The following is a 13,447-nucleotide window of genomic DNA, read 5'->3' on the forward strand; positions in this document are numbered from 1 at the left end:
CAATGCTTTTCTTCGGCGTGACTTAGATGAGGACGTGTATACGTTCATTCCTCAAAGATTGAAGGGAGTATCAAGTCAACAAGTATCAAGTCAACTTTTAGTAAATGTAAATTAAAAATGATTTTAACATAATTTGCCCAGTTTTCGACAGGAACATAGTTAAAAAAGACAAAATTGTTAAGAGATAACCCTATATTAGCCAATTTGTCAGCACGACTACTCTATATATGAGAGACACAATGAAGTTCATGGATATGGAAACCATCATACGATTGCTCCATCTGTTTCTCACCTCCCAAGGAATTGATTCAAGATATATGAAAGCATAAAGGACTAAATGGATTCAGTTTCTAACTAAAGTTTTCTTCAATTCTTATCAATAAAAGGCTTTACAATAAGGGATTTAGAAACCCCTAAACCTTAAGCAAAACAACCAATAAAATATGCAAGATTGTTCCTGAAAACAACTCCATAAACTGAGATGACACGACTTCCCAAAGCAGCTCCATCTGTGTTGCACTTAATCTAATGAATTATAGGAAGATGTCTCATAATTTCTTTAATAATTGGAGCTTTTGCGGATGAATTGAAACCTTCAAAGCTTTGAGGATTACAAAGTTTGACATTGATGAGGTAGCAGTCAACGTCGAGTTGCTCCTTGTAATAGAGACATTTGAAATGATTTGGCTGATAACAGACTTCCAATTCATCAGTGATAAGCGTCAAATTACAATTATTTTCTTCAGCACTTATTAACTTGTTTTGCAAGTAATCTAGTATAAAAAAACCCCAATATATGCAAATATAGTTTTATCATAAATTATGCCAGAAAGCCATTACGTTCTATTTCCCACACCTTTTTGTAGGTTTTTGACATGATTACATTAGAACGGAACAACACGATGCAAGTACACTCGCTGGAACTCAAGCCAGAGCATTTCAAAGGCAGTTGGGAAAAACCAGATTCGCCAAGTGAGCTGCAGCGAAGTGAAAGCAAGCCAAAATGGAGAGTTCTAGGGATATTTGCCAAAGTCCGTTCTCTAGGTGAGCAACGGGTCGCTAGGCGAACTAGGGCGATTTCAGGAAACATGAGAAGACAATTGGCTTATCCCTTCTTTGAAGAAAGCTCGATTCACTAGCGAGCACCACGTTACCTAGCGAATTACCACTTGTAGAAACACTATATATAAATGTTTAATTAGAAATTTTCAATCATCTTGTGTAAATATTGTTAACAATATAGATAATCAGAGAGAATAACAAATATACTAACAAAGACGGTTAGGATTTCTTGAAATATCAATATCTTAAAATTACAAAATGTTATAAGAGAATATATATAAAACCTATTGGACTACTAACTTAGTAATATAAAGGCTCAATAGTTTCTTTGACAAAAAAAAGGCTCAATAGTTTAAACTCAATATTTTATTAACTAACACCTACTCTCAAACCCATGATGCATTAACTAGAAGCATTATGAGTTTGTCAAACATATAAGTTTATTTAAAAGGAGAGACCAAAAATAAAGATAACTTTTTTTTAGGGACTAAAAGTCGAAGAAATTTTTTAGAGGGACTAAAACGAAAAGTTGATATATTTATAGAGATAAAAACATATTTAACCCAAATATTTTCATAACACTTATATTTTCTATACCTGTATATTTGAAGGAATTTTTGGTACAATTTTTTGAAGGAATTTTTGGTACATTTTTATTTTCTACTTTATTTCCTTTCCTCAAATCCTTATGAAAAAATAAAATAAAAATAAAAACTAAATACGTGGGAATACGCGTGAAAGGTAAAAAGGAGAGGATATTGAAGGTGGGTGTGTTCCAAAAATCGAATCATTGTTCTTTGATAATTATATTGCTTCAGTAGTATCCGATCTTCATAGATTCGATTCAACCAAAACTAATTTCTTTTCAATCAACCCTTTTTCTGGGTAACGTTTATTCATTCCAATCTTCAAAAAAAAAAAATTCCTTTTTTTTTTTTTTTGAACAAATAAAATTCCTTTTTTTTTTTTTTTTGTGTACATATATATTTTTTGGGTTTTGGGATCAGTGAAAAATGGAGAAGGTGATGAACATTCTGAAACCGAAACCAAATCCGCAACAGTTATTAAGAGATTGGCAACGTAAGCTTCGACAAGAGTGTCGAAACATTGAACGTCAAATTCGCGGTAATTACCATTTTTGATCTCTCTTAAAACCCTAATTGATACTTGATTCTTCTGATTATTTGTGGTTATGATTGGTTTTTGTGTTTATTTGTTTGATTTAGATATTCAGAGAGAGGAGAAAAATGTGCAGAAAGCTATTAAAGAAGCTGCTAAGAGGAATGACATTGGTTCTGCAAAGGTAATTTTTTTATTTAATTTTGAGATCTGTCACAGACACCGGATACGACACTGACACACACTGATAGAATTAGAAATGACAACATTAGAGAGTTTGGGTAGTATCTATAGTAGAAAAGATGGTGGAAATTATGCTTAGGTGGTTTGGGCATGTAGAGAGAAGACTTGTAGATTATGTAGCAAGGAGAGTAGATCAGATAGAGGGTACTCAAATCAGTAGAGGTAGAGGAAGACCTAGAAAAACTATAAGCGAAACTATTAGGAATGATTTAGAGATTAATGAGTTGGATCCAAATATGGTTTATGATAGAACATTACGGCTTAGTTGATCCATGTAGTTGATCCCACCTAGTGAGATAAGACTTGGTTGTTATTGTTGTTGACATAATTGAATGTAATCACATGTGTTGATGTGTCGGTGTCATATATGCACACATGTCGGACACCAGGCACACCTTCGATTAGAACTGTCGATGCTACAAAGCTTGATTTTGGGCTGTTTTGCTCAATAGTGTATTTATGAATGACTAGAACCTGATGTTTTACTTAAGAGTTACGAGAAATCAAACTGCTAGCCTTTTGAAACAACAGGTGTTAGTTTCAGTCTGTCTTCATTCCATTGTATTGTCTTTATGCTAAATGTAAGGTGGAATTGGATGTTAGTGTAAATACAAGTTTTTATGGATTATGCCATACATGTTAGGACTGATCACAGTCCTACCAAATTGAAGGCATATTCGGTGTCCGACAAGACATTGGCACCGACACATGTGGATATATTCAAATATTTCACTTATCAAATTATTACTGGGGTTGGCGTGTTAGTGTCGTGTCTTGTTTGTGTGTGTCAGAACTTCTTAACCAATGCTATTTTTGGTTTGTACTGGTGGATCACGTTTTAGGCAGTCTTCTTGTTTAGATTTCTAGGTTCGATAGAATAAAGTAGGTATTTTGAAACATCAAAATAAAAATCTAATATCCTTATCATGGTATTTGTTCAATTTACAGGCACTCGCTACAGAACTTGTGAGATCTAGGAAAACAGTGAACCGTCTGCATGAAAATAAGGCACAACTGAACTCAATATCAATGCACCTTGGAGAAAGTGTCGGTAGGTTTTGGCATTTTTTTGTTTGCCTTAATTTGTCCTATTAGTGTGTGTTGGATATCATGGTGGATTTGCCAGAATCACGGATTGCCATTGTGATTTTGCAAAAACTACGCTTTGTGCATGTTTGGTATCACAGTGGCTCCCCGTGATTCTAGCAAACCCATTGTGATATCAAACATGCACAACTTTTGACAAATCACGGTGGATCACTGTGATTTTGGTGTACCCACTGCGATACCAAACATACTCTTAATTAAAAACTGTCCAAGTTAGCTCTTGTGCTTCATATCAGTTGTATGATAATTGTGGCTTGATTGAATATCTTTAATTTTTCTTTACTCCCTCCAGTTGACTAAGTGGAATAGGTCTTAACAAAAAAAAAACCTAAGTTAAATAGGTAAACTTGTCAACATTAGTGAATTTGTTGATGATCAAATGTTTGTTATGGGGAAAACTCAACTGCAACTGTCTACAGATTTTTATAGGTTTTTGAGGTTGAGGGAAGAACTGACTGTGATGTCTGTATGGCATGCAACATAAATGTTCCACTCTTGGCACACAATCTTTAGGATAGGTATCTTAACATGCTATAGCTAGGAACAGGAAAAGGGTCTTAGCAAAAGAGGTAGAGCAAAAAGAGACCAACCTAGAGGGGCTGTGTGCACTTAACATGACCGATGGATCTGTGAATGCTTTCGTTTTTTTACGCTTGTACCAATCTCCAGCTCGTATATGGGGAAGGGGAATGGGGATATTTTTATATTACCAGGCATTCATTCCTTAGTCATGGGTGAGCATCTGCTTCTAAAGACTGAACTTCTGAGGCATATGAAAAAGAGAAAGCGAGTTAGGAAAGATTCTAAAGGTTGCTTGCAACTTGCAAATCTGAATTTTATTCACGAGGCATTCTGGGTTCATTTGGGTTGGTCCATGAGTAGTCCATTAGTAGCTTGTACAGGTCCATTTGGGTTGGTCCATGAGTAGCTTATTCAGGCGTATATATTAGTGTTGGTGCTTATGCATGTTTTTGGGGGAGCTTATAAAAGTATTGGCTCATAAGCTTTAATAGCTAATTTTTATAAGCTCCAGGGAATAGCTTGTAAGAAGCTTATGGTTTTTGAGTAGCAATTTTGATTCCTAACTACACATGATGAGCACGACCTCTAGGAATTGTTTAGTCTGCAGGCATAATTGTTTCATTTTAGATGGTTTTAGTTTTTCTTTTCTTTTGAGAAGATAAAGCGGTTCTGCTAATGTGATTTGATATTTTTTAATCTTTACAATGGCGGCTATAGTGGTTTTGGGGTCTGGCTCTTTGCATCACAATCCAAGATTAACACCATAGAATGACATTGACAAGGGTTGCTGTATGGTGTTTTACAATTATAAGGCTATTTTCCAAGCATAACTGAACTTGACTAGTAGGTAAGAAACCTTTGATAGGCTTCCACAGTCAAGAAGAGAATAAGTCAGCAAAGGGGCAGGGAAGTTGTAGCCAAATAACAAACTTAACAGGAGGTAATAGTTGTGGGTAGCAGAGGCGACAGAATGTATGTAAGAGTTAGAGAGGAAATTGGAAGTATGTGGTCACGTAGAGATTAGGGATCTCGAAATAACTAGCAAGGTTCATTGTGTCTAATAGAAGAATATTTCTATCCTTTTCTCTTTCTTGATATCAGTTGTTTAACGACTTTCGTAATCCTTTGTATGAAAATCACACTTAAATGATGAAAGATAAAACTTCATTTTAATTGACACCTCCTTTGTGGTGCATTTTTAGGTTTTACTTTGGGGATAAAATTTTACTGAGCGGTTTACAAGTCAAGTGAGGGCCAAATTAAAACAGGAAGAGAGGGGAAAGGGTGCTTGGGGGTAACTGGCTAAGTCATGCATTGTCTGGTTCAGCTGTCTTATCTCAAGTATTTATTTGGCCTTGTACAATGACTATATTATGACGAATCATACATGTGTAAATATATTCTTGCTGTTGTGCATGTTTTATTGATAAGTTAGTGTAATATTTAAATTAATCAATTATATATTGTTTTATCTGTAGAATCCTTTGCAATTGGTCATCATGAGATATTTGAGGTATTGATCACTTGATAATAGAACTGTTCATTGGAAATTCCTAATTTTGGCTGCCTTTTCAGCAATTGCTCGTACTGTGGGACATCTATCAAAGAGTGCCGAGGTTATGAAGCTTGTCAATAACCTCATGAAGGCTCCTGAAATGGCTGTTGCTATGCAAGAGTTCAGCAAAGAAATGACCAAGGTATGCCTTCATACTTCATTTCTCCTGCTCTCTCCTCTCCCCGTAGTCATAGAAGTTAATTGCATGATAATTATTGGTAATGTATTCTGTTTCAGGCAGGAGTAATTGAGGAGATAGTAAACGATGCTGTTGACTCAGCATTAGATTCTGAGGACATAGAAGATGAAATAGATGAAGAAGTTGATAAAGTCTTAACTGAATTAGCTGGTGAGACAGCCGCACAACTTCCTGAAGCTGTGAGGAAACAAAAGGTGAAGCAACCTGCTCAAAGTGCCGCAGAGGAGGTACGTGCAGTTCAATTTCCTGTTAACAAGGCTCTTTTTGCGTCTCTCAAGTCACACTAATTATGGAATGCATTATTATTTGCAGGAAGATGCTATAGCCGAGGGTGTTGATGATGAAGAAGAAATGGAAGAAATTAGGGCCAGACTCGCTAAAGTCAGGTCATAAACGAGTTTCTAAAAAGGTCACTTAAAAAACATATGACAGCGAGACATAGATTTTAATTTAAATTTCGCAGTCATAAAAAGTTCTACTTTCTGGTCTTGCAATGCAGCCTCTGCATTGTGCCCTGATATATATTATAAGAGAGTTGTTGACATCTTTGTATCCCATTTGTAATATTAGTATTGGAAAAGGTGACTTATTACCAATGGCAACATAGCTAATATGTAAATTACACGAAATTCTTGAAAGTATATGAAGCTATCGAGTTTTCAAGTTTATAAGATTAAGCGCAATACTAACTTTATCCATGATTGAGGATCGATTTTAATGAACTCCAGACCTGTGGTAGAGATTACAAATCACCTCTTAATCGTCTTAGGCGTAAAAAAGTCACTAATTTTTTTAGATTAATATATTTAAAGTTATGCCTACTGTACTAAGTTTGAGAATAATGCTTAAATATGTCTGTACATTGAGAATAATGTCATCCAATTTGTGAAGTGGAAATGAGAAATGAGAAGATTTTTGTTATGCTAACATGACAATGATAGTTGCAATCCAATATTTATTACAACTCGTTTGGCATTAACAGTCATGAAATTGATTATTTCTCCATAAGCATGGCACTGTCTTGATTGACCTGAAAGTGTTAAAGGCTTTATTGTATGTCCAAGTGCTTGGGTTCGAAGTCTGAGTGGCTGCAACCTAAAGAACCAATGCCTCTGTGTTAAGCACTCTACAAGCTTGGAAAAGAAAAATGCAGAAACCAAAACATAGCCTTGATTCTCATATAGCCTTTTTCCATCAAAGTATTTAACAAAAAGTCAATAAGACAAGGACCACCATAAGCAAAATTGTTTAACAATGCAAGAAAAACAGTGAAAAGAATCTCTTTCCACCCTAAGATTATTAATGAGTTAACCAACTTAAGTGTGATCATTGACTGCACCACAATCAGCTTCAAGTTTTTCTCTAAAAGTTGGACAAGCTCCAACCACACTATCTCCAGTATCTAGCTGAGGAACATCCTCAAGGTCTGAGGTTTTCTTATTGCCAAATGCTGTAAGTGGTTCCACTTCCACCCAAGTGAAAGTGAGAAGACCCAAAATTCCAGCAATAGAAAAAGGGGTAAGAATGTCACTCCCTTTGGAACATGCATGATATGTGGTTAGTGTATAGCTTTGCAAGTCACAGAGTATTGCTGATTCTTTATAAAAATCTTGAACGTGCTTCAATTGCTGCTTTTGTTACAACTATCATTGTTATGTTAGCATATCAAAAGTGTTCTCATTTCCATAACAAAAATGTAGGGTGGTTGAAATTAACCTTCAACTCGTTTTTGCCTCACAAATTGGATGACATTGTTCTCAATTATGCAGACTTATTTAAGCATTATTGTTATAATTATCATATTTTGATTATGAATTATTGTTGAACTGAAGTTGTATTTAGCAATTTAAGTTTTTTATTTATTTATGGACCAATGTGCCTATTTATTGTCAATTTCAGGGAGGTAATTTAAACATAAGTGTAAAATTTCATGAGGTAATTTGAAAATAAATGTAAAATTTCAGAAGGGTATTTGCTAATAGGATTATAAGGTGAGTTAAAAAGAATCTCTTATTAAAAAATAATAATAAAAGAAGCAAAAACTCCTATGACGTTGTTAGTGCCACTACGCATATAGCTGTCACATCATCATGGCTGACAAAGAAAACTAACAAAGGAGAGTATTTGACAGACGTTTGACAAATTTCAAGAGATTTTTAATGTTTCAAAAATTTCAAGAGGGTTTTTGCACAAAGTTACAATTTCAACGGGTAAGTGATTGTTTACTCATTTTTTATGCAACAAATAAATTTGTCAACAAAAAAAAAAGAAACAAATAAATATTTCAATGGTCTTTTTTTTAACGGCTTTTAAGGATCTTGTTAACGAGTATCTCATGGTCCGTTTAGTTGGAGCATTTTGGAAGGGAGGGAATGAAATATTTTTAGTTTGATATGATTGGTTCAGTTTTTAGAAGAGGAGGTGAGAAAAAGTACAAAACTCATGGAAATTTACTTCTTTTACTATTTTAACCAATGTGTTATGCGTCATTCTCCATATATTTTAAATACGAAACAAGCTAACAAGTGTTATTATTACATTTATTAAGAAACAAAATATAATAAATATATCTTATAGCTTACATAATCAACCTCTTAAAAATGTAAAATATATCTTTCAATAGTAAACCCTAAAAAATAACACTTGTTTTTTTTTTTTGACAAGAAAAAAAAATAACACTTGTTAGCACTAATTTTTTAATAAACTCCAAAAAGCACTGTTTTTTTTAGTAAGACGCTGGTTAGCATCACCTTTTTTTTTTTTTAGCAAGACGCTAGTTAGCATCACCTTTTTTTTTTGGTAGACAGACGGTAGATAGACGAAATTAGCAAGACGTTGGTTAGCATCACCTTTTTTTTTTTTTTTAGCAAGACGCTAGTTAGCATCACCTTTTTTTTTTTGTAGATAGACGAAATGACAAAGCCATTATAAACTCACACACACAAGTGGAGGTACCGGGGTTCGAACCCCGGTCATGGCATCCGGCCTAACAATTTCGGCATTTTGCCAGTTGAGCTAGGACTTCTGGATTGGTTAGCATCACCTTAATTTATATAACTACACATATCCCAATAGTATAATGCACCCGATATATTTTAAATTATTCCTGTTAAAAAAATATATATCCTTCCAATTATAGAGGTTGACAATTCCTGTTAAAACAAAATATATCCTTCCAATTATAGAGGTTGACAAAATCATCAATTTCATAATCCAAATTGAATGCTCGTGCACATATCATGACATAGTTAAATTAAAATTAATTATAATAAAACGAATTTAAATTACTCTCCAAACACAAAAAAGCTGAAAACTTATGAAGTAACCTTAAAACCCTTATAAAAATGCTTAAAAACATTGCCATTGCCTCACTTTTTCCACAAACAACAATATGGGAGTCTCCAAAACCTCTATGTCTCTTTTGTTGTTGTTCATTTTATTTTCTTCCTCATATGCAACTTCTCGTACCACACATAATAATCAACAGATTCCAAAAACATCAACATTTGAAAAGCTTGTAAGAAGCTTTAACTTGTCCCCAAAGGATCCAGTTAATCTAATACATGGCAATCAATCTTTTGATTATGTCCCTGGAAAGATTGTAGAGAAGAAGTTCTCCTTTTTTAATAATACTAATGAAACTGAAAATCTCAATCACCATTTCGGATACTATTCGATTCCTCGTGCCCTAGGTGCAAGGTAACCTAAAATATTTATTATCGTTGCAATGTTGTGTGTGTGCTTTTCTCTTGTGATTCACAACAATTACACTGCAATTGTGGTCTGATGTAGGTCCTTAAACTAAAACCGAAACTTCAAGTTTTTTACAGTCTAATTTCTAAACATAAAATTTGATTTGTTCAATCTTGATCAAACAGTTCCAAGTGCATGCATGCATGGAGTTGAATGTTTGAATGTCCGAATATGATTTCGTACAAAAACGTTTGCAATTAATGTCAATGTCAAGAGTGCGAATATTTTTATAAAACCATTTTTAAAGAGTTGTTAAAAATCAAATTTCACATTGTGATGAGTTAGTTTGCAACCTAAATTTTAGTTACAGACAAATCTATCTATCTTCTTTCATCGAACCTCAATTTTAATAGTTTGCTTAAACAATTTTTAGGAACTCGAATTCTAATCTTAAGTCGAACTATCATTGACCAAAATCTAGATTATCGGAATCTCTTCTTCTAAGAAATAGAGAATATATATACAAAGAATAAAAGTTTGTGGCCACAAGTACGACTCTTGATAGCTCCTATGTAATTACCCATTATTAAAATATGCATTCAACTGTATTTATTTAGTAATTACTCTCATTGTTTGAGAGATAACTGTCATAATTTGGTAAGATTTGATAGTTAATTCCAATCATTGAGATAACCGTCATAATTTTGAACTATTTTTGCCCTATGTGGTTATGAATCGAACTTTACATTTTTTTTCTTGATTGAATTGTAGGATGTTCTATTTTTTCTTTGAATCACGAGACACTCCTAAGGATGACCCAGTTGTGATATGGTTGACTGGAGGTCCCGGTTGCGGCAGTGAACTAGCTTTGTTTTATGAAAACGGTCCTTTTCAAATTGCCGATGACTTGTCTCTTGTTTGGAATGATTTTGGCTGGGACAAGGTGATTAAAACCTATTCGACCCTACGTAAATATACTCTTCTGTCTCTATCAAAACTATACAGAGACAATTGAATATATTTACGTAGGGTCGAATAGTTCAACAAAGAAAGCGGATCCGTCTTTGTTCAATCTGTTTAGCAATGATAATTTTGTATTTTAAAGAAGGATTCATCAGGAACTAATTTTAATATTTTTAGTAGTGCTGTTTACACCAAAATTGTTTTTTCTCATTTTGTAGGTATCAAATATTATTTTTGTAGACCAACCCATTGGGACCGGTTTCAGCGTCGTTAATGATGGAAACGATATTCCACATAATGAAACTGTTGTTAGCGATGATTTGTACGTCTTCTTGCAGGTACATTAGAAATTTAGAATAAGAGAAATGATATCTCTACAACCATTTTTTGAAATTTTTTTTGACACCTTTCTCTCTCATATTCACATTATGTTTTTACTTTCTCTCTTTATTGTTTTGATTTTTGTACCAATTTCCTTTGTAAAAGTTTGGTTGTCTAAAAAGTTGTCGTATAAATGATTGTTCAAATAACACAACTCTTAGAATAATTGCAACAAGATGAAGTACATGTTGTCTATAAATTATATTATATAGTATGAGAATTAACCATAGTTATTTTTGTTTTTTTTATGATCACAGTCTTTTTTCGAGGAGCACCCTGAGTTTCTTAAGAATGACTTTTATATTACTGGAGAATCATACGCAGGACACTATGTTCCAGCTCTTGCATCCCGAATTCATCAAGAAAATAAAGGCAATCCAAAAATACATATAAACCTCAAGGTCTTCCATTTTTTCCTAACAATTTTATATTACAATTTTATGAACATACATTTAAATAAAATGTTGTTTTGTGCCGGTATGTGAATTGTTTATGATTATAAAAGAATGATTAGTTGTTTCGATTGTCTTGCATGTTTTGATGGATTTGATCTTAATACAATAACAGGGTATTGCTATTGGTAATGGACTTACAAACCCTAGAATTCAGTACCTTTTTTACACACAATTTGCAGAGGATAATCATTTGATTACATCGGAACAAAGAAAGGATATCGATGATGAATTGTACGAAGGGTGTACGGAAGCAACATATAATTGTGGTACCGATCACATCCCTATTTTACTTTTTTTTTTTTTTTTTGAATCGGCAAAAATTTATTAAAAACCTGATCCCTGCACAAGACGAACAGAGACCAGTACAAACAATTTAAATCTCTAGTTCTTGTTTCTTGTGAATTTGTGATAGTTTTTGTGAATTTGATTCATCAGACACTCAAGGAGGAGATCAAAATTGCTTGTTAGCTACTGAGAAATGTGAAGCCATACCAAATAAGATCTTGTCCATTGCTGGTAACATTAATGTTAGTAATCAAAACTCAACAAAACTTTTTTCATATTGAGCCATTATTCATATATAATAACCATGTTTATAGAGTTTAATAAATAAGTATATTGTAAAATGCAGGTGTATGACATTAGAAAGAAATGTATGGGAGAATTGTGTTATGACTTTTCAAAGTTGGAGAAATTTCTAAATGACCATGAAGTTAGGGTTATAGGTGTTGCAAACAAGTTTGTTTCATGCAGTAGAGTAGTGTATGATGCTATGAGGGCAGATTTGATGAAAAGCTTTCATTTGGGTATTCCTCCACTACTTGAGGATGGTATCAAAGTTCTTATATATGCTGGGGAATTTGATTTTATATGCAATTGGCTTGGTGAGTCTTCTTTCAAAACCAAATTATTTTAAAATTGGCAATCTAGTTTAAAAAAACCCTAATTATCCTAAGATAGTCTTGAAAATTGAAAATCTTTCGTCCCACTTATAATATAGACTGACCAAACATGATATGTTGGTGCGAGGATTCAAACCCTAAATTCTCTACCGTAATAATCTTTCTTTTTTTATACTAAATGTTAAATAGTCCTGACCTAACTCTAACTCTGTCCTTTTTGGCGGGTCTAAATTTTATCACGGCGAGTCTTCTTTCAAAACCAAATTAATTTAACATTGTCACTTTAGTTAAACAAATTGTTATTATTTTAAGATAGTATTTAGATTTGAAAATCTATTGTCCCACTTATAATAGACTGATCATACATGATATGTTGGTGCGTAGATTCAAACCCTAAATTATCGACGGTAAAAATTAGTAGTTTTTTAAATCAGTCAATTTGATTTTGGAAATTATCACATGTCACCAATTAATGTGTTTGTTATTTTGTTCTTGTTTGGTCAGGGAATTATAATTGGGTTAGTTTCTTACAGTGGTCAGGCCAAAAGCAGTTTAAAGAATTCAAAGGAGTTCCATTTTTGGTTGATGGTATTGATATTAAGGAAGCAGGAATGTTGTATACCTATGGACCTCTCTATTTTCTAAAGGTTAATTATCAATAGTTAGTAGTATTTATAACTAAATTAGAAGTGTATTTTTCTTAAGTGTGACATAGTTGATTCCATTTTTTGTTACTTATATTTATGTGTTGTGCAATAGGTATATGGTGCTGGACATATGGTTCCTATGGATCAACCTGATGTTGCACTTCAGATGCTTACAGCCTGGATGAAAGGGCAACTATAATTTATAAAATTATGTCATGACCAAAATCAAAATATCCCACGACATGGATATGATCATAATTTTTGTTGTGGACTTTACTTTATGTATAATATTTGGATGGTGGAATTTATATGAAAGCAAGTATCGATGAACAAAATTGACCTGAGCTTAATTTGTTTATTATAAATGGTATAGCATATTTAATTAATCAAAAATATGGATAATGATCCCCCCTTTGTTTATTGAATGAGTGATCAAGGTTTTTAACAAAAGGAAGTTAAATCGTAAGCTAAGCTAAGTAACCCATATAGTATAATAGCTTGTATGACAAGTAACAACTATTGATACTATTTCTCAAACTAACTTCCTTGGTATATCTAGAGCTACTGAGTTGTCATCAACCTCCTCTAACCGTTTGTGG

At 33.3% G+C, this 13,447-nt stretch overlaps 2 protein-coding genes across 2 annotated transcripts; both read left to right on the forward strand.

The window, feature by feature from the left end:
* The first annotated feature begins 1,962 nt into the window (after nt 1–1,962).
* On the forward strand, nt 1,963–6,478 carry LOC146930303 (vacuolar protein sorting-associated protein 24 homolog 1). Its single transcript, XM_085701867.1, has 6 exons — nt 1,963–2,187; nt 2,289–2,365; nt 3,373–3,475; nt 5,629–5,750; nt 5,846–6,034; nt 6,120–6,478. Exons 1-6 carry the CDS (start codon nt 2,076–2,078, stop codon nt 6,198–6,200), a joined length of 684 nt encoding a protein of 227 aa, XP_085557993.1. The 5' UTR covers nt 1,963–2,075; the 3' UTR covers nt 6,201–6,478.
* A 2,720-nt stretch (nt 6,479–9,198) lies between these two features.
* On the forward strand, nt 9,199–13,192 carry LOC146930304 (serine carboxypeptidase-like). The gene is made up of 9 exons (XM_085701868.1): nt 9,199–9,506; nt 10,272–10,443; nt 10,682–10,801; nt 11,102–11,245; nt 11,412–11,565; nt 11,735–11,826; nt 11,931–12,183; nt 12,706–12,848; nt 12,961–13,192. The coding sequence occupies exons 1-9, from the start codon at nt 9,199–9,201 to the stop codon at nt 13,045–13,047; spliced, it is 1,473 nt and encodes a 490-aa protein (XP_085557994.1). The 3' UTR covers nt 13,048–13,192.
* Nucleotides 13,193–13,447: the final 255 nt, after the last annotated feature.

Source organism: Medicago sativa, chromosome 4 (assembly GCF_051527215.1).
Source record: "Medicago sativa cultivar Bolivia chromosome 4, Bolivia_mono, whole genome shotgun sequence".
Taxonomy (NCBI): Eukaryota; Viridiplantae; Streptophyta; class Magnoliopsida; order Fabales; family Fabaceae; genus Medicago; species Medicago sativa.